At 48.4% G+C, this 21,859-nt stretch overlaps 1 protein-coding gene across 1 annotated transcript in view; it reads left to right on the forward strand.

The window, feature by feature from the left end:
- The window catches only part of Cacna2d4 (calcium voltage-gated channel auxiliary subunit alpha2delta 4), a 112,145-nt gene that overhangs the window by 19,731 nt on the left and 70,555 nt on the right, over window positions 1-21,859 (forward strand). Inside the window, exons 7-18 of the mRNA XM_012516392.2 lie at window positions 285-345; window positions 976-1,126; window positions 2,275-2,349; window positions 3,171-3,260; window positions 3,369-3,482; window positions 4,145-4,223; window positions 5,021-5,154; window positions 9,267-9,344; window positions 10,348-10,428; window positions 11,261-11,335; window positions 15,102-15,188; window positions 15,732-15,803. Coding sequence (XP_012371846.2) covers window positions 285-345; window positions 976-1,126; window positions 2,275-2,349; window positions 3,171-3,260; window positions 3,369-3,482; window positions 4,145-4,223; window positions 5,021-5,154; window positions 9,267-9,344; window positions 10,348-10,428; window positions 11,261-11,335; window positions 15,102-15,188; window positions 15,732-15,803 — 1,097 coding nt within the window. The remainder of the gene's footprint in view (window positions 1-284; window positions 346-975; window positions 1,127-2,274; window positions 2,350-3,170; window positions 3,261-3,368; window positions 3,483-4,144; window positions 4,224-5,020; window positions 5,155-9,266; window positions 9,345-10,347; window positions 10,429-11,260; window positions 11,336-15,101; window positions 15,189-15,731; window positions 15,804-21,859) is intronic.

Consider the following 21,859-nt stretch of genomic DNA (forward strand, 5'->3'; position numbering starts at 1 on the left):
TGCACCACAGTGCCCAGCTCCTCCTCTAGCTGATGTGACTGAGTCCCATGTGCCACACATAGGGGTCCTTGCTGCCTGCACAGTGACCTCCAGCTCTGACCCAGGCATTTGGGACGGCAGGGTCTCTCAGAAATTTTCCCTTTTTGCCCGAGTTCTCAGGGTATGTCTCACCGTCTGACGCAAGTTCTACCCTGGCGGGCATGGCTCTCCTGGGAGCCAGCATCCATGCAGGGGCTCTGGCCAGCTTCCTCAGAGGCCTCAAGGAGCCACCCTTTATTCCCCAGGCATAAAGTGGACACCCGATGAGAATGGAGTCATTGCCTTCGACTGCCGGAACAGTGGCTGGTGAGAGCTGGGCGGGGAAAGAGCCTCGGCGCTGGCATGCACCTCCCAGCTTGGGCTCCGTCTCGCTTTCCTGCACTGCCTGCTCCCTCCTCTCCCTCTACCCCAGGGTTTGGGTGGGCAGACCTTACTCCAACACGAGAGCGGGGCCAGCCGCACCCACCGCCCGCATCTGCGCTGCTCCAGGAAGTATCACATTGTCTTTCTCAACCCACACCTCCATCGGGGACACTGAGCGCCCTTCACGCCAACCCTCTCTCGGGCTCTGCTCTCCCCCAGCACCCTTCCGGCAGATTTGTAGCAGAAACTGAGGCAGAATGCAGCTGTCTCCTTTCCTTCTTCTAGCCCCTTGGGATCCCCAGATGATCTAAATCAAAAGAGCAAAGGTTACCCCCAGGCTTGACCAGGCCCATTGGGTGGACATTGTCGCTATTGTTTCCACCCCAATGGCCTCAGAGGCACCCAGTGTTTATGGGACACAATCGCACCTGGTGCAGATGTGGCACTGACCTGAATTTTGGGTACACTAGGCTCAGAATATGAGTACTGTCCCAGTCACTGGAGGATCCTGGCCAGGTGCTTGTTCTGGCTTTGCTCTACCATCTTTGGTCTGTCCGGTTCTTCCTGCTAAAGGTATATACAAGCTGCTACTTCTCCCAAGGACATAGTGATTCTGGTAGACATGAGCGGCAGCATGAAGGGGCTGAGGATGGCTATTGCCAAGCACACCATCACCACCATCTTGGACACCTTGGGAGAGAATGACTTCATCAACATCATAGCGGTAGGTGTGCCTTTCTGGCCGGGAGCAGCTTTGCTTCCCCAGAGAGCCTTGCTTCCATCCACAGCAGGATGACAGCCAATGCTTAGAGCCGGTGGATGCCTGCTCCTGGAGGCTGGGTCTGTCCTCTACATCTAGGGCTTTTCACCCAGGATCTGTAGTCTGCCAAAGGATAGGCTTCAAGAGGTCTGAAATCACATGGAAAGGGTGCAGGTCCGATTGCCCAAGTCCACCTTTTTTATCAGTTTCTCAGAGGAGTCTGGCATCTAATGCAGGTGAAGAACCACGGGCCCAAGTGATACCTGTCTCATCCTGCTCCATGTGCTCTTGGCTGTCTGTCGTAGCTGCTAAGCGGCCTCTCCCTGCTGCCAAGGGACAGACAGACCCTCCCTGGCCCTGCTCCCAGGCCTGTCATCCCACCCCAACCAAAACACGATGGGAGAAAGAACGAATAAAAAGAAAGATCAAGGATGCACAGTAGGAGGATGCTTTTAAAAAGCAGCAAAAGGGAAAGTGGACTAATTCAGCCCTCCTTCAAGGGAGGGGACAGCCGCCTCCAGGTATCCTTGAGAAACCTCCTCCAGTCTACCATAAACTGGCATTTCCTGTCCTTTGGGAAATTTACCTAGTTGGTAGTAGAATGTTAAGGCAAAATTATTTAACTTCAAAATGATTGTGCTGGCAAGCGCAAGGTCCTGAGTTCAATCCATGGTACTGCAAAACAAAACAAAACAAAACAAAACAAAAAACCACAAAATAAATAAAAAGATTGCTCTGAGGTGTGAGAAGGCCCCCCAGCCCCTGAGGTCTTACCTGCCTGGGATGGGCTGGCTGGTAACAGGTTATGCAGCTCACTTTGGGCTCTCTGCTGATCTTGGAGGCAAAAGGCACAGGCCTCCCCCACTGCACTCTAAAGGACCCCTTGGGCAGCCAGCTGAGGAGAGGCACCAGGACCAAGGGATAAGGGAGGATGTTTAGAGCTAAGGCCCTGCAGTTCTATCTGCTCAGAAAAATGGCCAAAGGCACAGTGTAGCCCACACTGGTGGTGCACAGGCAGCTCAGTGCATGCTGGGAGGTGCCTGGGCCCTTGCCCGTGGGTCCAGCTTTCCGCACTGATCTATCTGTTCTCTCATCTCTTCCTGCAACCACAGTACAATGACTACGTCCATTACATCGAGCCCTGTTTTAAAGGCATCCTTGTCCAGGCAGACCGAGACAACCGAGAGGTGAGTGTCCGTCTGTGGCCCAATGCCCCTTGTCATGACAGGAATGGCATCTGCGCAGCCTGCTTCCTAGTCCCTTTTGTTATGCACGTGGTGCTTGGAGGAGCAGAGTGAGTCAGTCAGCAGTTCCCCCTCAGACGCCTGAGGACCACCCATGCTGCTGCTTCTCTGAGCTCCAGTAAGCAGGGCAACCTCACATCTATGGGACCTTCCTCCCTCAGACTGCAGGCTGGCCTTCTGCGGAGGATCCAGGGCTCGGCCTCCCACGTGGCACCCCAGGTGGCCTTTCTACCACATCAGTCTTCATGGGGAGCTTCCTTAATAGAGGACAAATTCAAATCCCTTGGGTGGAGCCTTTTTCTCTGATAAAAAACTAAAGATAAAAAAGACAGAGCAATATGGTTTTTAAGAGATTTTGCATGTCTCTGTGATCGGAGAGATTGGGTTTCGCTTCCTCTTGAACCTCAGCCCTGGCTCCTCCAGTCTTCCGTGACAGGCGCACCACTGAGTGAAGGCCGGAAGCTGAGGTCGTCCCTCGACTCCATCTCTGGACTGTCCTTCGCCCTCTGGCTAGCACACTGGGCACTTGCCTCCAGTGAAGGAGGTGGATTTGTACCATGCCACCCACACTCTCTCTGCTTAACTTGGGGGCATCTGAGAAATAGCTGTGGGAGGGGTGCAGCCCATGGGGTTAGCTGCAGCGCAACAGGGGCCCTGCGCTCACAGCCTCTGGCATTAGTTCTAATCAGCCTCTTCAGTCAGCCAGCTATGAGGAGCCCCCGGCTGCTCCAGCCACTGAGCCCCATCTCATGTTTACCCTGCAGCATTTTAAGCAGCTGGTGGATGAGCTGGTGGTCAAAGGCGTGGGGGTTGTGGACCAAGCCCTGAGTGAGGCCTTCCAGATCCTGAAGCAGGTACCTGCAGCTGTGGAGCCAGGAGGGCTGTGGGAGCAGGAGAAAGGGCCGAGGTGGAGGGCGGGCAGTCACGGTTGTCACGCCCCTGCCCTCCTCTGCCTCACGCAGTTCCAAGAAGCTGGGCGAGGAAGTCTCTGCAACCAGGCCATCATGCTGATCACTGACGGGGCCGTAGAGGACTACGAGCCTGTGTTTGAGAAGTATAACTGGCCGGACCGCAAGGTAGCTCTCTTGGGGGCATTATAGTCGGGGAGGAGGGAGTCCCTCCCTCTTCCAGAGGTAGACTTCTCCCACTGCTATGGAGAGGACAGCAGTGGCACAGCCTGAAGTTCCAAGTCCTTTCTCATGAGAGCCATTCATAAATTCAGACCTGTCCTCATGGACTGTACCAAACTCTGGTGACCTTGGGCCCCGGGAACTGATGTGAGGGGCTTCCAGGTGAAGGACCAGCACGTGGTTTTGAGTCATCAGAACTGCCAGGCTGTCTGGCCTTGGGCCTGCTTTACAATTGTCATGGCCATGGGCAAGCCACATAGCTGCTCAGGCCTCAGAGTCCTTCCTGATTAAGAGGGGCTCAGGTCAGGCATGATGGTACAGTCTGGAAGGCTGAGGCAGGAGGAGCACAAGCCCAGCCTGAGCAACTTAGCCACTTTGTGAGTGAGACCTTGTCTCAAAATAAAAAAAAATTAAAGAGGGCTGGGGATATAGCTTAGTGCCAAGGCACTAGGTTCAATCCCTAGTAGCAGAAAAAACAAACAAAACAAGAGAAGTGGGTCTGAGTGGAGAAATTGGTAACTGAGGGGATCCTGACCCAACAGCTAAGCCCCACATAAAGAGGGGCTGCATGACTGTGCTGCAAAATCAACCTGCCTCTCACGGACTAGGTCCGAGTCTTCACTTACCTCATCGGGAGAGAAGTGACATTCGCTGACCGCTTGAAGTGGATTGCCTGCAACAACAAAGGTGCATGGGCACTGGCGGGCACCCTGAAGTCAAGGCTGCACATACGTGGGACGGCATCCCCAGTCCCCGCAGGGGCTGAGCGCGGGGTCTGTAGTGGAGGCCTTAAAGGGGAACAATGCCTTGCAGAGAACAGTTGCCTCCTCCATCGTCCCCACTTGGAAAAGGTGATATAGCAGGTGGCTTTCTCCTGGAGCCTGAATTAATGCCCCAGAATCCTTCAGGGCCTCTGGGTCATAATGTCATCTGAAGTGGAAGTTAGAAATCACCTGTTTGCCCAGTGTTACAGAAGGAACAGCTGTCTTCAAGTAGAGTCTTGAAGAGGGGATGGTGGCCCCACATTTTCAAGGCCAGACCTCCAAGGGTCTGAGGCCAGGGGCTCTTTGGGCGCTGCTGTTCCGTTTCACTGGCATGTGGAATTAATGTTTGTGAGAGACACTGAGGCCAAAGAGCAGCACCTGTTCTAAAGTACTCATACCCTTAGACTCCACTTACCCTCTTAAATGTCACTACAGGCACGGGGAAGATGAAGCAGGCCCCACCCCTAGCCATAGGAAAGACAATGGTCAGGGAAATGAGGAGGGTGGGCTTAGAGAGGACAGGGACCACCGCCCTGAAAAGACCTGCCCTGAAATCAGAACCTAAGACAGCGACACATAGAAGGCTCATTGAGGCTGCTGCTGTGATGCTGTGCCTCGGGGGGCTCTGGAGCCGGGTGTCAGTAGCTGTGAGGGTGCTGTGCGGCCCAAGGCCTCGGAGTGAAGGTCCCCTCTACAGCCCAACTCTATGGTCTCCCCCAGGCTACTTCACCCAGATCTCCACATTGGCTGATGCGCAGGAGAACGTCATGGAATACCTGCACGTGCTGAGCCGGCCCATGGTCATCAACCATGACCATGACATCATCTGGACAGAAGCCTACATGGACAGCAAGGTGAGCCTGAGGGTGGCTCTGGAACCCAGAGGTAGCTTTCTGGGTCAGAGAAGGTGAGCATTATACATCCTCAGGAAAAGTCCTGAAAGAAAGACATTTGCCTTTTTCTGGCAGCAGCCCTCTGCCCACTAATAGGGTCACTGCCAACGTGTTGTCCCCAGAGATCCAGAACCCGGCCCCCACAGAACCTGCCTCCCTGTGTGCAGGGCCCCCTGCTAAATGTGCTCACCCCTCTTTACCCCCCCACGGCCACCCACCTTGCTCACTATCCTCTTCTTCCCCTCATTCTGGGATGAAAGCTGTCAACTCCATAGCTCACCCTCATGGGTCCCCCATACTCGCCCACCGCAGGGTCCCCACATGTCAAAGAGATAGTAGGACCAAGGGTCTTACACAAAGGAACAGATGCCAAAGGTAGAGGTCCAATGGGATTTGGGGGGAGGGGGATCTTCTTGCCACTGTTCACATCCCAACGCTGTGGAGCCACCTGCTTTAGTGGTGTGTACCACACTGATGCTTAACTACTATGGAAGTAGAGTTCTTCCTCACACAAGAGGTTTAGAGCTGGGCATCTGGAAGCTGATGAGGGGCATCAGGGTCCCAGGCTACTTCCAGGGTCACCTTCACGTCCCCAGAATGCGGCCCTCTTCCCCCTCCTCCCCGTGGTCAGAGAGGCTGGTGGAATTGTAACCACCAGAGCCCATATTCCAGGCTTTGGGAAGATGGGAAGGGCAAGTCTTCCTGATGGCGAATCTACCTGTCTTTGACCAGGACATAGCCCGGGGAGATAGCTCAGTAGAATAAGCGCCTGTCTGACCAGGACACAGGAGCAAAGGAGGCTGGGAACTCAGCTTCTCAGCTTTTCTTCTGGCATGTTCAATATCTAGGGCAGTGGCACGCTTATCTCTTAATAGCACATATGAGCCTTTTGCCAAATTTGGGGGTTAAAACCACCTTAATTGACTTTAAAGGGACTTCAGCTTGTAAGTAGTGCCCTGGACATTTGTCTGTCACCTACTGCTGTCCCTAAGGCTGATGCTCAGAAGGGAAGAGCATGCTTCACTTGGGCAGGCTGTGCCTTCCTTCCAGGTTCTTGCTGTTCATGGGGCCCCATCTGTCCAAGGCGGAGGAGGGAGATGGCGGCTGGAGCGGGGTATTCCTTGACCTTGTCTCCCAATGCTGTATATGGTTAGATTTCTAAACTTCTCTAACGGTGCTCTATGTGCTACTCTCTTTGGTCCTTGCTCCGTCTCTGTCCTGCATCCATCCAACTTTATGACAGCTGCCAGCCTGGGAAGGAGCCGACTCCCAGTATGCCCCATGTACACGTCCCTCCTGCGGAGCATGGAGCTGTGCTGAGGGAGCCGGCCTAGGAAGCCTTTCAGATCCCCCAAAGCCAGTGAGGCAGGCTTGTGCCCGGAAAAACAAAGCAGTGTTCGGGTGTGTGCTTGGCAGAAGGAACAGGAAAAGGAGAGTGAAGAGACAACACTCTGCCTTCCTGTAACACCTTGAAAGGGACTTGGAGCTAGGTGTGGCAGCGTGCATCTGTGACCGCAGCTGCTTGTAGAGCTGAGGTGGGAAGATTTCAAGTTTAAAGCCAGAAAAATAGAAAGGTATAACACAATGAAAAGGAAAGCAAGAACTTGAGGATTAGATAAGGAGGAGAGGGCAAGGAGAAAAGCTAGGAAACACGAGAGGGGTAAAGCCATACATTTATATGTACAAGATGGTTAAGGCAATGATCCTGAGATTCTGCAGCAGGTTGTTGAAACTAGCAGTTAATTGGTAGGATTCTCACCCTGACTATATATGCTAATACCTGTGAACCAAGCAACTGCACTGAAGATAGCAATGTGTAATAGTAGGGTCATGCTTGGAAGGCCTGTCATTCTGGTCTTCTAAATATGTACTGCTTGTCATGATAGACCAGTGACTGCCATACTGCCAAGTAAATGTTTCAGAAAAAAAGGATAATAAATGAAAATGAGACAAGAAAAAAAAATGTCACAGGACTGTCCTGCTACAATGCTGTATATGGTTAGATTTCTAAACTTCTGTGTAAAAATATGTAATTGTTTATTCCTATTTTTTAAAATATTGTTTTATTTAAAAAAATTTTTTCTTCACATTCTGTAGGGACTTAAAGGCTAACATATCATTACTTGATGGAAAATACCTGTTCCATGTTACACCTAAGATGTTTGATATTCAGCCAGATAATGAGGTTAAGCTCAACTGTTTGTGTTGTAGGGTAATAACAATAAGCTTCTCTTCTGGAGAGTTAACAACCTAAGTTTGCAGACCAAAAATTAGAGAAAAAGAAGGGCTGCAAGGACAGCCAGCATTTTGGCCCTAGCCTTTCAAGGTCGGTGAGGACTCAGGACATAGGAGAACCTGTAGTGTAATATCATGTAACTCAGTTGTGTCCCAAATTTTCTGATCAAGGAGATTATGGGACCACAGAGGAAAGTGATCAATGATGTAGTGTGTGCCTAAGGAGAGTCGCATGGAGAGAAAATATTCTCTCTGACTTTTACAGAGAGCAAATTGGTCAAACAATGGCCGTGACTCACCCACAAGACTGACACTGACGAAAGATCTACAAATTGCAGTACAGGGTTTCAGGATAAAATCCTGAGGGGATTTGACTGACCTGATCATATACAAAAGCTACATCTCTTATTATCTTGGTCTTAACCATCCAGCAGAAAAGTGTAAAAACAAAGTATAAAATGTAAAGCCATATTAATATACTGAACTATAAAAGGCTCAAGTCAACAACTTCTGACATTGCCAGTCTTACGGATAACCCACTACTATTATGAGGTACTGGACTATTTTGGAATATTTTGCTGAATTTATGCACCTATATTTAAATGATAATGGAATAGCCTTCTCTGACAAAACTAAACAAGGAAAGGGGATACAAATGAACAACCATTTTGTATCTGCATATTCAAAATAGTTACAATAGATATACAGCTACATTCTCTTAATTCAGTGAAGAGAAAGATTTGTTCTAATAGTGTTTGTGGACAGGATATCATGTCTCCATCTTGTACAATGAATAACCACTAAGACAACAATATGCAATGTATTAAATATTGAAACTGTCCTACTAATTGGTTTTGAAACTGTCTCATTCCTATTTGTTTCTCAATAAAATTATTTTTTAAAAAAAGTTTAAAGCCAGCCTGGCCTACTCAGCAAGAGCTCGTCTCGAAATAAAATAGAAAGGGCTGGGGATGTGACTCAGAGATACAGCACTTGCCCGACATGCACAAGACTGAATTCCATCCCTAGTCACACACACACACACACACACACACACACACAATTTTTTGTTCTAGGTGAGTTGTGTCAGGCTGTCCTCAGGTACTTCATGGACAACCTTCTGATATTCCAGGGTCTCTGGTTCTTCAAGCACACAAATGAAGCTATAGCTTTATCTCCACTTTAAAGAATGACCCCTTCCCTGCAATTCCAATCCCCCTAGTCCTGCGTCTCCTCTATTTCCTCCTTCCCTCCTCTTCTCCGTGACTTTGGAATCACTGAGGTCAACATTCCTGGCCCCCCTTTGGGCACCTCCAAGCTGAAGCTGTGAATCCACTGGGAGGGCAGATGTCCCCACCCTATACCAATGACTCACTCCAGTGAGGAATGGCTCCTAAAGGGGTGGGGAATGGGGGGGGGCATCTTGCTGTCTTACCTGACCTCAGTTATGGCTTGTGGCCACCATACCAGAGGTCTGTGCAAATGCTTATGCCAGGCTAAGCCTCTGTACTTCTGGGAAGGCACAGAATGGCCCATTTTCCCATGCAGGCTCCTCTGTGACCTGGCCAAGGTAAAAGGGCTTGGGGCACATGCTTGAGAGCTGGGTGTGGGCCCAGGGCCTTGCCCATGACAGGAGCCTGGGGCTCCTGCTCAACCCCCAGCACTCCTGCCAGCTTCCTTTGGCAGAGAGGAGAGGCCTTGTCTGAGATTTCTTCCCGCCTGTGGAAGGTGACACTGAGGAGCTCAATCACTGACATGTCCTCCCCACTGTGCTCTGAGCAGGATGCACCAGTGGGCACCTCAGCCACCCCCAACCTCTACCCTCTCCTCTCTGGCAGCTCTTTACCTCGAAGACGCAGAGCCTGATGCTCCTCACTACCGTGGCCATGCCCGTCTTCAGCAAAAAGAATGAAACGGTGAGTGGCCACTCCCCAAGGTAGCAGCAGGGACCAGAGCACTTTGTAGGCCAGTGGTTTCTTGCTTGGGTGAGCATCAAAGCCGCCCTGAGAGGGTTTGAGCACAGACTCCTGTATCCTGTCCCAGACTGACAATATTGCAGCCTTTGGTCAGTGGCAAGGCTGAGGGTCTATAACTGCCCAAAGCTCATTACCCCCGTGGTCCTGCCCAGCCAGTTGGTGGTCAGTCCTGCCACTCTGCCCCTGCTCCACTACTTTGGGGATACAAGGCCAGAGGAGGCATCTTCCAGGCTTCCAGGACACCCACACTTAACCTGCCAGGCTGGGCAGACTCTAACTTGGTTGTGAGAGTCTCTAATGAGAGAATTTGTGGAGCCTTTCATCCTCGCTCCGGTCAGGAATTGCTTTGTTGGCCCCATGCCCCGCGAAGTCCCTCAGATCCCAGTACTTCAGCTTCTGATGTACAGATGAATATTTCATTCAACTTTGTATTTCATTTAAATATTACCACTGAAATATTAATACAGGGCATTAATCTTCTGAGCAGCTAAGTGGGCTCCCAGGACTATCCTGACAGGCTCTAAATTTTCATTTAGAGAGCTAAAATCTAACTGCAAGGAAGGTCCACCTGAGACGCGAGTGACTTCCTCATCCAGGCTCTAAAAGAACCTGGAGGGCCACAGAGATAGCTCAGCAGTCTGTGTCTGCCTAGGCAAGCACAAGGACCCGGGTTTGATCCGGTATTGCGTGCTGTGCCAGCACCACCCTGGCATGCCAAACCAGGCACCAAGACCAGTCGTGGTGGCACACACCTGTAATCCCAGCACTGGGGAGGCTGAGACAGGAGGATCCCTATGAGTTCAAGGTGTGTAGTGAGACCCTGTACCAAATACATGAATATTAAATTTAATTAATTAAGTAAATTAAATACAAAGACCTAGAGCCCGATCTGGCCTGGTGCACAGGGGAGCCTGCCCTCCTTGCCCCTGTGGTTCTCTTCCAGAGGTCCCATGGCATTCTCCTGGGTGTGGTGGGCTCTGATGTGACACTGAGGGAGCTGATGAAGCTGGCACCCCGCTACAAGGTGAGCCTCGGTCAGCCCCTACCTTTGGGGCAGGGGTTTCCATCCCTGGGACAAAATACCCGAGAAAACTAACTTACAAGGGGGAGGACTTACTGTGGTGGGCCCTGCCGCTTTGGGGCTGGTGATGAGGCAGTGTAGCACAAGCAGACCTAGAGTGTAGCAGACTACTAACCACATAGCAGCATGGAAGAGAGAACTACGAGGGGCTGGAGTCCCCCTGTGCCCTCCAAGACACACCCAACCCCTGTGGCCTAACTGCTTCCTACCTGTCAAGCCTGTAGTACAGAAGCCTTTGGGAGACACTTAGGATCTAGACTCTAACGGGGGCCCAAGAGCCTCTCCCCAGGTAGTGGCAGCCTGGCCCACAACTCAGAAGGGGCTGCTCCATCTGGGCCCCAGGCTAGCCTCGTGTTGAGCACAGTAACGGCAGCTTGTCGTCCTGGGACCTTTTGCCATCACCAGCTCTGACTTGCTTTGTGGCCTTCAAGAAGTTATTTGTCTGCCCAGGGCTTCTGTCTCAATCTGCTTCTGTATATTTCACAGTCCAGCTTTGAGAGTGAAGGAGATGACGTCATCAAGGTACCTAGAGTAGGTGTTAGGAAAGAGTTGGGCAATGATGCACTTTGGTAGGGTTGCTGCAAACGCCAGGGTTTGGAAAGGACTTCAGAATCTACTGGTGGAAGGATGATGCTGGCTCAGTTCCACCGTTTGTGTCTGAAAATCTCATAGCTGTGAGCTGCCGTCTTGAGCCACCACACAGCCTCAAACCCCTTCCCAACACAGTCATCCCACACTAACAGCATCTGATGCTCTCTACCTCCGACTCTCACAGCTCGGGGTCCATGGATACGCCTTCCTGAACACGAACAACGGCTACATCCTCTCGCATCCTGACCTCCGACCTTTGGTAGGTACACATCTCATTTGCCTTGGGATCCTTTGGGAGTCTTTCACAAAACATTCCAAACCCAGTGAATAATATGAGAAAAAATATGATTAAGTCATGGTTCTCATTTTTAAATTGTTTATAGTCTAATAATAGAGACAAGACAAAAATGTGTGAAATTATTGATAAGCACACCAGAGTGCACGTAATTCGAGGCTGTGGTTTTGAAGCTAACTAACTGGAGGGCAGGGCGTTAATCAGCCTTCTACTACTGTAACAAGATACCCGAGAAAGTCAACTTATAAAGAAAAAAAGATTTATTTTTGGTATACAGATTTGGAATTTTCAATTCCTAGTGAGTTGACCTACTGTTTTTAGGCCTGCGGTGGTGGTGAGGGATCATGATATTGCAGGAACATATGGTACTGCTGCTGGTGGTGGTGGTGGTGGTGGGAGAGCAGAGCGAGAGAAAGAGAGACAAATCCCGAATTTTCTCTGGAGCTACACTGCCAATGACCTGCCTTGCTCCCACTAGACCCCTTCCCTTAAGAGTCGCCATGCTGGGGACTATGCCTATAATACACGAGCTTTGGGAAGTTATTATAGGCTCCAGCACAGTACACATTTGGTCCCCGTCCCCTCACTGCCTCAGTGGCTCCAGTTCTCTTGCAGCTTACAAGTGTAACAGCAAAACTCCAGGGGACCCTGAAATGGGCATGAATAACGGGCTGACAAAAAAACTGACAAGGGAACCAGTCATGACAGCGGGGAGGTGGGGAGGCATCATGAATTTGTCTTCGGTTGTTTCTGAAGTCTGCCCACTTCCTAACTCCCTCTGTCTTGATACAGTCCTTCAAGGCGTTTTCACATGAATTCAACTCAGCAGTTGGTGGCCGAGAAAGAAAGTTGCATTGATCCATCTGAAAGCTGTACCCTAAAGTGGAGGCTTTCTTCTTTCCTGGCCACAGTACATGGTCGCGGCCATGGCCATGGCCGTCACAGCTGCCCCTTTCAGGGCAATGGTTGGTAGGGGAGCTAAAGTCCTAGAGGAATCTTAGCACCCTCCCCTCCCCCAGTCTTCTGTCAAGTAATAGGGAGAGTTCACGGCAGTGCATCTCTGGAGAATTTTCTTTGCCCTTGATGTCATTTGTAGAAGCCAGTCTATATCCCAATTCATTCTGTTTGGTTCAAATAGATATTGAGTGTCCACAAGGCAATTGATTGAGCTATTTCAGGCAAACTACAGGATTCAGGGTAGAGAGATCAGGGCACATGAGACAGCCCGGTTCCCCCCGTCTTCACAATTCAGATTCGGAGGGGTAAGCATCTCTACCCATAACGTGTCACAGTGCTAGGCCAGTGAGCTCAGTGGGAGACAGCCTCAGTGCGAGCGTGTGCCTCACTAAGGAAGAAATAACACCAGTGCTGATCCTGGAGCTCACTTGTAGAAGTAAGGGCACTGATCAGAAACCCACCTGTCACCATCTGTGTCACCTGGATGAATATAAGGCTTTCACCAATCAATTCATATTGTGAACTGCAATTCATAAGTCCATGGCCATCAGAGTTGCCTTTTTCAGTGCCATGGCTGGTAGAGGAGCTAAAGTCCTAGAGGAATCTTAGCATACGCTCCTCCCCCAGTCTGGTCAAGTCATAGAGAGTGTTCAGGACAGTGTCTCTGGAGCATTTTCTTTGCCCTTGATGTGTCTACCATGTACCTAATCTTACGATGCTTTGAAGAATGCTATGAACAGAAGTTTTTGTCAAATTAAGGAAGTAAGATTTACAGCAATTGAACAATTCCAGACTAAACCACATGGAACATGATTACATGAGATTGTGGGAAGGCCAAAGGCATGAGCTCACTAAAGAAGCCACTATCAGGAAAACATGAAAGGATGTGCCTAGCGATAAATGGAAAGGTCATGGATGGATCTAAGCTCTTCCCATGTCAGTGCCGCTAAGATAGTAGAATTTCGAATTTAACATGAAGGGCTAACTATGCCTTTCAGGGGACATCAGGAGGTAGGAAAAGGCAGTGGAATGTTATGCTCACTCCAAAGAAACAGATTGCATGAAATGTGCTGGGACAGTGCTGTTCAATGCGGATGGATGTCAATAGGCAACATGCAGAACATCTCACAGCCTGGAGGAGGAGGAAAGAATGAAGGAAGGACCCCGGCAGCACTTGCACTACAGACCTCCTGAACAGGCGACAAACAGGAATGATGCTTTCCTGGAAAGAAATTATCAAGCAATAAAGAAATACTCTCAGAATCTGAGCACGCAAAGACAGAGACCTCAACCCTACGAGCACCTGCCAGGGATTCCTTTTACTAGATAGTCATGTTTTTCATTTACCTGATGATAAACTATCTTCTTTCCTTTCATGATGGGGTTACTAACCTAAACCCAGGAGGGATTGAAGACTTAATTGTAGATAATTGGGTGAGATCTGTCTTAGCATGAGGAAGGGTATCAAGGCCAGAAAATAATCACGATAGAATGTTAATTAATGGCTCTCCATCATCAAGTTGGTATCAAACTCTGCAGACCTGCCCTTGGCTCTGTCCCTTTCAAAAATTCTGCCCACAAGATGAAAATGTATGTGACAGATGTCCTGAGATCTACAAGATATGGCTGATCTAGAGAGTGAGAGAATGAGTACAAGAGAGTATTAAAATATTCTCATTAAGCAATGAGCTAAAACTATTAAGATGACATTGATTAGGAATGTGCAGACGCGTGATTCAACAGTGCAGCTCAGAATGGAGGGAGGCCAGAAGGTGGCTGACGGGGAGCTTTATATCACAGTTGCCACAGAAGTATGAGAGTCCAGGCAGCCAGTGGACTCGTAGGCAGCCACTAAGGCTGAAGAATACTTTGGCTCACACATCACGCCCCCCACCACAGTGGCCGGATTCCGTACAGAATGTTGATTTTTATCCTGGAATCTTCCTGTGGGGGGATCCTGACAAAGCAGAGCATATTCAGAGGGAGCCAAACTACCAGCAAAATGGGAATATCAGGCTGGAAAAAGTCACTCCCAAGAGAGTCAGGACTTTGGAACAGCGGAAGGTTTCTGGTAGGAGCACACTCTGTGGCTCCAGGGGAAAGAACTAAGATTGGTGGATTAAACTTTACAGGGAGGTGAGGAGATGTATCTCTGTATGTAAGCAAGATGGTTTGGACAACTTACTATGGATTTCTGCTGGTCTGTGTCTCCTTTTTTCAATTCTTTGTCATTTTTCTCTTCTTAATTTCCTTTATATTTCTTTCTTTTTAGCTTTCTTCTTCCAATTTTGCATGCATATATCTGGTAATATGAACAACTAATTTGAAGACAACACTATGCATTACAACAAATACTGTGAAATTCTTATTATTTTATTTAGTGAATTTCTGTATCATTTATAATATTTCTGTTTTAATACTATTTTGCACCTATTTTAAAAAATTAAAAAAATTAAGTTTTATAGGGAGACAAATTGCAGGTCTGTAAGAGGAAGAACTTTCTAACAATTAGAGCTGTCCAAACTATGGCAGCTGACTCACAAACCTGGAGGTCTTCCTCTTGGGAAATATCCACCCAGCGGCCGTGAGACCATCTGTCACAAATGTGGCCAGGAAATCTGTGTGTTGGATGGAAGTTTGGTCCAGAGAGCTTAAGGAATCCCTTGGATTCTTTGATCTCTTTTTGTATCCATGAAAGGCTTTATGTAATAGAGAAAATAAGAGTAGGGCTACGTGCTAACCTGGTGTTTTCCTTCCTGCCCATGCACTCCAGTACAGAGAGGGGAAAAAACTGAAGCCCAAGCCCAACTACAACAGCGTGGACCTCTCTGAAGTGGAGTGGGAAGACCAAGCTGAAGTCGTGAGTGGGGGAAAAAAGGGCAAAGAGAAGCTGGGTTGTGTAGTTCCGTATCAAACCAGTGAGTGGCTGCAGGCATCGAGGCTGCTCTGTTCTTCAAAGCAGAATGGTTCAAGCCCAGAGCCTTTACAAACCATAGCCAGAGGTCCTATTATGTGTAATTGGTTTAGCAACTAACACAATATATCTTCCTGAGTCACCCGGATGAACTCACAGCTCTAAGCTACTGAGTTTGAGTTTCAGTGATGTGTTAGCCTGGCCTTTGGTCTCCATATCAGACTTTGGCAGAAATTATGTCTCCACAACATGACACTGGATCCCCCGATGCCTCAGGCCCCTTCGGGGCATCGCCTTGATGACTGCCTAGAATTATAACCTAAATGGCAGCTAGAGTCAGGTCTCTCTTCCCTCCTGGTGGTCTGTTTGGAGGGAAGGGGAAGAATCAAGTGTCTCAAGGCATCAGCTGCAATCTGATCAGTAAAGTTCAGATCCTCCAGTCCTCCGGTGTGAGTCACAGAACTAACATGACTCCCTTTGCTCCCAAAGCTGAGGACAGCCATGATCAATGGGGAAACAGGCTCCTTCTCTATGGATGTGAAGGTTCCTCTGGACAAAGGGGTAAGGAGCTGGACGCTGAACCAGGATGAGCTTCCAGTGAGGCAAATTTCAACCTTTGCATTGAGATCTGATTCAGATTTAGCTTAAAGCGAGCTTATGTGGGTGCTTGCTGTAGCCTCTAGAGCTTGGTTAGAGGTCTGTCCACGGGAGCGGCTGCCCGGGGAAACCCTAGCCAAGGAGCCACACTCCTGCTCACATCTGGGCTTGGTTCTTTGGAGACTGGTGAGTGGGACAGGTTAGCCCATGTCATCTACAGCTCTTCATCCTCTGCTGCCTGCTATCTGGCCCATTTGGTTATTTGTGATGAGAGAGAAAAGTGACAGCTAATTGTGCAGATTGTCAACAGCTCTACAAATCATGTTATGCAAGAAGAGCTAATTTTCACCCACTTGTAATCATGGGAATCAGGAATCCATACCCTGTTGACACCACTAACTCTCTTTACACACACACACATCATTTAGGAAAGGCCAGTGCATCTAAGCAGGTCCCATTGCATCCACTGATTTGGCATTGTCCCCTGACATATTTACAAATGTCACCTCCTCCCACACAGCCACCCCCACCTCCTCCTCCTGCTGCCCATCTGCCTCAGCTCAGAGAACACAGCATCTGTCTGCAGAAATTACACCCAAGTTCTTCTACAAGCGCAGCCCTCTACAGAGGCCAAACAGGAAGGCACTGGGAAGCGAAGCGTCCCTCTTGGGCTGTGGGCTGCTTTTCATTGTGACTACCATCTGATTTCTGTGGCATCTAAGCTCTGGAGTGGGAAGGGTAGAACAGGCAATTGCTGGAAGCAGGCCACCTGCAACAGCTGCTCCTTCTCCTGACCCAGAAAAGCCAAGGTTTCTCCCATGCACCCCATCCTCACCCCAGCCGGGCTCCTATGAGGGCCGCCATGCAGAGCATTTGCCCATAATGGTGCAGTAACACGCAGCCCCACCACCCCACCTGAGGACAGATTGAGTGTGGCTGTGCCGAGTCTCAGACACATCAGTAGGCGAGGCTTGCCTTCTGTCCTCTTCTCCCAGGCTCCCTATCCTCAGGCTGCCTTCGCACTTCCCAAAGCCCCACAGCAAAGCTCTGAGCACAGCCAGCGGTGTGACCTTTCCTGGAAATATCTGCTTGTCCTTTCAAAATGTGTTCATTGCTGCTAATCACCATCCAGGCTACTATTTTGAATATAACCAAACCTCCTGGCACATAAGCGCTTTGATGTAAAGGAGGAGAAAGAGAAGGAGGGGAGGAAGAGTGAAAGAGCTGTTACAGATATTTCACAGCATTTAGCCGTTTATGTCCCTACTACCAACACCACTTTATAAGGTTAGTACCCCCCTCACCCTATTTTCTTTTGCCATTTAGAAAAAGCCAAAAGCTTGCCTGATGTCACACAGATAATGCGTTGCAACTCTAGACTACATGCCCCTAACCTCTGGTGGCTACATTTTTCTGAAGGACTGGCTCTGAATTCTCAAGTTTCTAACATCAAAGATTTCCCCAAAGTGTCTCTAAAAGTGTTTCTATTTCATCTTAAAATCTTGTGTCTTGAGGTCTTGGAGGTGCAGTTCAGTGGGCAAACCCTGCCTAGCATGTGTGAGGCCCCCATACTGCAAATATAAATAAAACAAAATCCACTGGCTTCTGCATTCCATGCATCCCATTAGAGCTCACTCAGCCCTCTGTCATCTTTTCTGCCTTTGTTCTCTCCCCAAAGCTCCTGGCCCACACTGTGCATGGAGTCAGCACAGTGGCACTGAGCTCCTACCTGGTATGGCCCATTATGATGCCACTCTTCTCTGATGTGGCTGGGTTATTTTTTTCATTATTGACCATTCTGTGTCCCCCATGTCTTCTCTTCCTCAGCGTCCGCTGCATGACAGTGTGTTCCAGTTGCCCACCCACCCTGACCCTCTCAGTTCAGTGGTGCATCTCAGTTTATAAGCTGGTTCCTCTGTAGGAACACTGTGCAAGCCCAGGTCTAGGCCAAGGAAAGCTGCCTTAGAGCATTGTGGGAATATCTGTCATCATTCCAGTCTGCCTCCTGGGGCCTATGCAGTTACCTATGCATCCTAATTTCCCATGGATCAATTCAGACCTTTCTCCATCTGCAGCCACAGTGGCACCACTCAGGAAAGTTGTAGCAACCCCAGCATGACTAAGAGAAGGACTCAGACACTTAGAAACCTACAGGAACACACAGAGCATGTTAAGAAAAGCGAATGTGAAACAGACTCATTGAAGCCGCAGGGTTAAGGGCATTAGGAATTATGGCAAACTGGAGAGATAGGCATGTCTAATGGACAGAGTCAAACATCCTATTTAAAATGTGCCCAATTGATTCCAAAAATATTAAGAACATAGCCTGGGCCAAAGCCTCGTATAGCAAAGGCATCCACCTTGGTGCATGGGATTCCTATCTAGCGCCTCACCGGGGGCTTTTTGTCTCAGGAAGCCATCCAATAGCAGGTATCATACTTTCTGACCCACAAGCAACATCTTGGCCAAATGTCCTTGTCACAAATTTAAAAGACCAAACCAGAAAAGCATTCTAGAGCTCTAGGCTGGGGTCTTTTCTATCACCCCCATGATATTTGATCATTTAGAATGAATAGCTAGCAATGGAAGGAAAGAGAGGCAGCCTTGTTCTTTAGCAGGCTCTGTGTCCCTCTGCATGAAGCCCTCTGGCTCCAGGTATCTGTGCAGCCAGCATGGCCAGGACAGAGCAGCCACGCAGTGCCCGGCGCCTCGAGGACCTCCAGCATGGCTGGACTTTGTCCCTGCGACTCTCTGGCAGACTTTGCTCTGGCCACGCCCAACTTGGACCCACACAGGGATCAAGCCCAGGAACTGTACTTCCAGCTCAGCTATTCGACACAGTACAAGATCATTATAAGAGGCCAGTCATAGTGGCAAAGACCTGTAAGCTGAGGAAAGAGAATCACCATGAGTTCGAGGCCAACCTGGGCTACTTAGCAAGATCCTGTCTCAAAGAGAGAGAGAGAGAGAGAGAGAGAGAGAGAGAGAGAGAGAGAGAGAGAGCAAGCGAGAAAGCACTATAAAAAGAGTGGATTTCTAAAAATGTATTTTAGTACAAGGTCTACAGGGTCTCAATATGTAGATCGGACTCATAGTGATTCTCCTGTTTTTAGCCTTCTAAGCGCTGGGATTACAGGCGCGCACCACCACGCTCAGTCTCAATCACTGACCGTCTCAGTGCGCCCCAGCGGTGGGGCTAGTGCAGCACACCAGGATTGAACCCCAGCCGCTGCGCTCTGCCTCTGGCTTATTAGGATTTTTATTTTTTATATTAAACCTATTTTTTATATATTTAAAGTACGTGAATTATGTATTGATATACATATACCTAATGAAAAGATTATTATATTCAACAAATAATGCAATCAGGGGGCTTGCGGGTTATCTCAGTTGTTTAAGCGCCTGCTTGGGCAAACCCAGTCAGGTGCAGGGACTGTGGTTTGATCCCCAGACCTGGCCATAAGGCAGCCTGAGCCAGCCAAAAACAAACAGACAATAATAATAATAATGCAATCATATATGATAGATTAAATATATATTCATCCTTTTTTTTCTTATGTGTGCTAAGGGGACCTACAATTTATATTTTCAATTCGCTTGTACCATCAGCATATACTACGAAGTTATTAGCTCTAGACATCCTACGTAACCACCACTTCAGATGTTGTGAGCCACGTTTCCCCTTTTCCACTCTCCCATCCCCCACCACCTAGTAACTGCTGTTTTATTTTATTTTATTTATGTGTGTGTGTGTGTGTGTGTGTGTGTGTGGCCAGCTCAGCCCACTAGGGGGCGGGGCTGGCTGGCATGTGGTGCTGGGGGATTGAACCGCGGTCCCTGTGCTTTGCCAAGCTTGTTCTAAGTAGGTGCTTTAGACCACTGAGCCATCTCCCCAGCCCAGTAACTGCTGTTTTATTACCTGCTTACGTATCTCTTGGGGCTTTTTAAGAAGATTCTACACGATTCCACTGAGCTCATGCAGCATTGGTCTCTCTGTGTCTTCCTTATTTCACTTGGCATAATGCTTTCTAGGTTCATCCACGTCATTGCAAGCACCAGAATCACCTTCTAAGGCTCAGAGCATTCCACCATGTATAAAAGATGCCGGTTTCTTCTTGCAATTCCTTTATCCAGCCGTCCATCAATAGACACTTGGTTTGTTTCCATATCTTGACTACTGTGAATAACAGAGCAATGAACATGGCAATGCAGATATTTTGCGAGATGGTGATTTCATTTCTTTAGGGTATTTAGCCAGCAGAGGGATTGGTGGGTCATATGGTAGTTCTATTTTTAATTTTTCTAGGAAAATTCCTACTGCTTTCCACAATGGTTGCACAAATCTACACCAACGGTCTCTATCCTCTCTAACAGTGTGCCCTCCCCCTCCACTCTACACCTCCAACAGCTCCTCTTTTGCACACTCCCACCAACACTCACTACTTCTTGTCATTTTATAAAAGCCATTCTAATCAGCATGAAGTGACATCTCATGGTGATTGTGATTTGCATTTCTCTGATGATTAGTAACATTGAGCCCCTTTTCATACACCTCTTGGCATTTTCTTGTCTATACTGGGGGGTGGGTTACTGGGAATCAAACTCACAACCTCGTGCTTGCCAGGCAGGTGCATCAGAAATGATACAGAATTTCACTAAACAAAATAATAAGAATTCAACAATGGATGTTATGTTGCATATTGTCTTCAAATCAGTTGTTCAGATTACCAGATATAAACATGCAAAATTGGTTGAAAAAATAAAGAGAAAAAAATGAAGCATTAACTGCTCCTTTCAATAGACCAGCTGTCTACTTTTGAAAAATATCTATTTAGTTCTTTTACCATTTTTAAATTGAGTTATTTGGCCTTCTTCTGTTGAAGTGAATAACTTTATTCAGATTCTAACCCTTAACACGTATATGGCTTGTAAATATTTTTCCCCAATCTGTAGGTTGGCTTATTTTATTGGTGAGGAGCTTTTACATTATATGCAGTCACGCTCTTTCGCATATTTTTGCTTTTATTGTTTGTGCCTCCAAATGGAGATTTTAAAGCCAAAGGGTGGGCTGGAGAGATAACTTCATGGTTTAAGCACCTGCCTGGCAAGCGCAAGGATCTGAGTTCAATCCCCAGTAGCACATGTTGTGCTGGCCCCAAAACCGGGCATGGTAGCAGACACCTGTAATCCCAGAACTAAGGAAGCAGAGAAAGGAGGGTCACTAGGAGTCTGAACTGTGTCCTGACACTCTGTAACAAATAAAGAAATCAGTTAATTAAAAAAAAAAAAAAACAAAGGGTACAATAACTGAAATGAACCCCTACTGGATGGATTTACAAGCACCTCAGAGAAACAATAGTGAACTTGAAGATGGGTCAATAGAAGTTACCCAATTTGAAGAACAAGAAAAGAATTGAAAAAGAATGACGGAAGGGAGAGGGGACACCTCAGTGACCATGATCTATGCTTTTAACTTGTGACAGTTAATCCTGTCAGCTGGATTGGATTAGGACACAGCTGAAGAGGTGCCTGGATTTCAAGGGTGCCAACCTTGTGAAGGGCTAGTTCTCCGAGCTCACAATTAAGGGGGCTCCTAGGAGGTAGGGCCTAGCTGGGGAGCAGGTAGGGCATGGCACCTCGGAAGGGTGCAGTCTGGTTCTTGGTCACTCAGCTTCCTGGGGGCCGTGAGGCGAGCAGCCGCCCCCGCCATGCGCTCTCTGCATAGTGGTTCTGCCTCAGAGCCGGCCCATCATGGACTGCAACCTCCTTTAAGTTATTTATATTAGGCTGTTTACGTCACAGCAATGTAAAGCTGGCTAATACAGAGCTCAAAAGAAGAAGAGAAAGAAGGAATTGAAAAACTCACTGTTGAAGAAGCCCTAAATTTGGTAAAAACATCAATTTAATAATTTTAAGAAACCTTATGCAGACACTGGGTATGGTGGCACGCACCTATAATCCCAGCTTTTGGGAGGCTGTAAACAGGCGGATCACTACAAGTCCAATCTAGTAATGAGACC

This window comes from Octodon degus, unplaced genomic scaffold, assembly GCF_000260255.1.
Source record: "Octodon degus isolate 3935 unplaced genomic scaffold, OctDeg1.0 scaffold00104, whole genome shotgun sequence".
In the NCBI taxonomy this organism is placed as follows: domain Eukaryota; kingdom Metazoa; phylum Chordata; class Mammalia; order Rodentia; family Octodontidae; genus Octodon; species Octodon degus.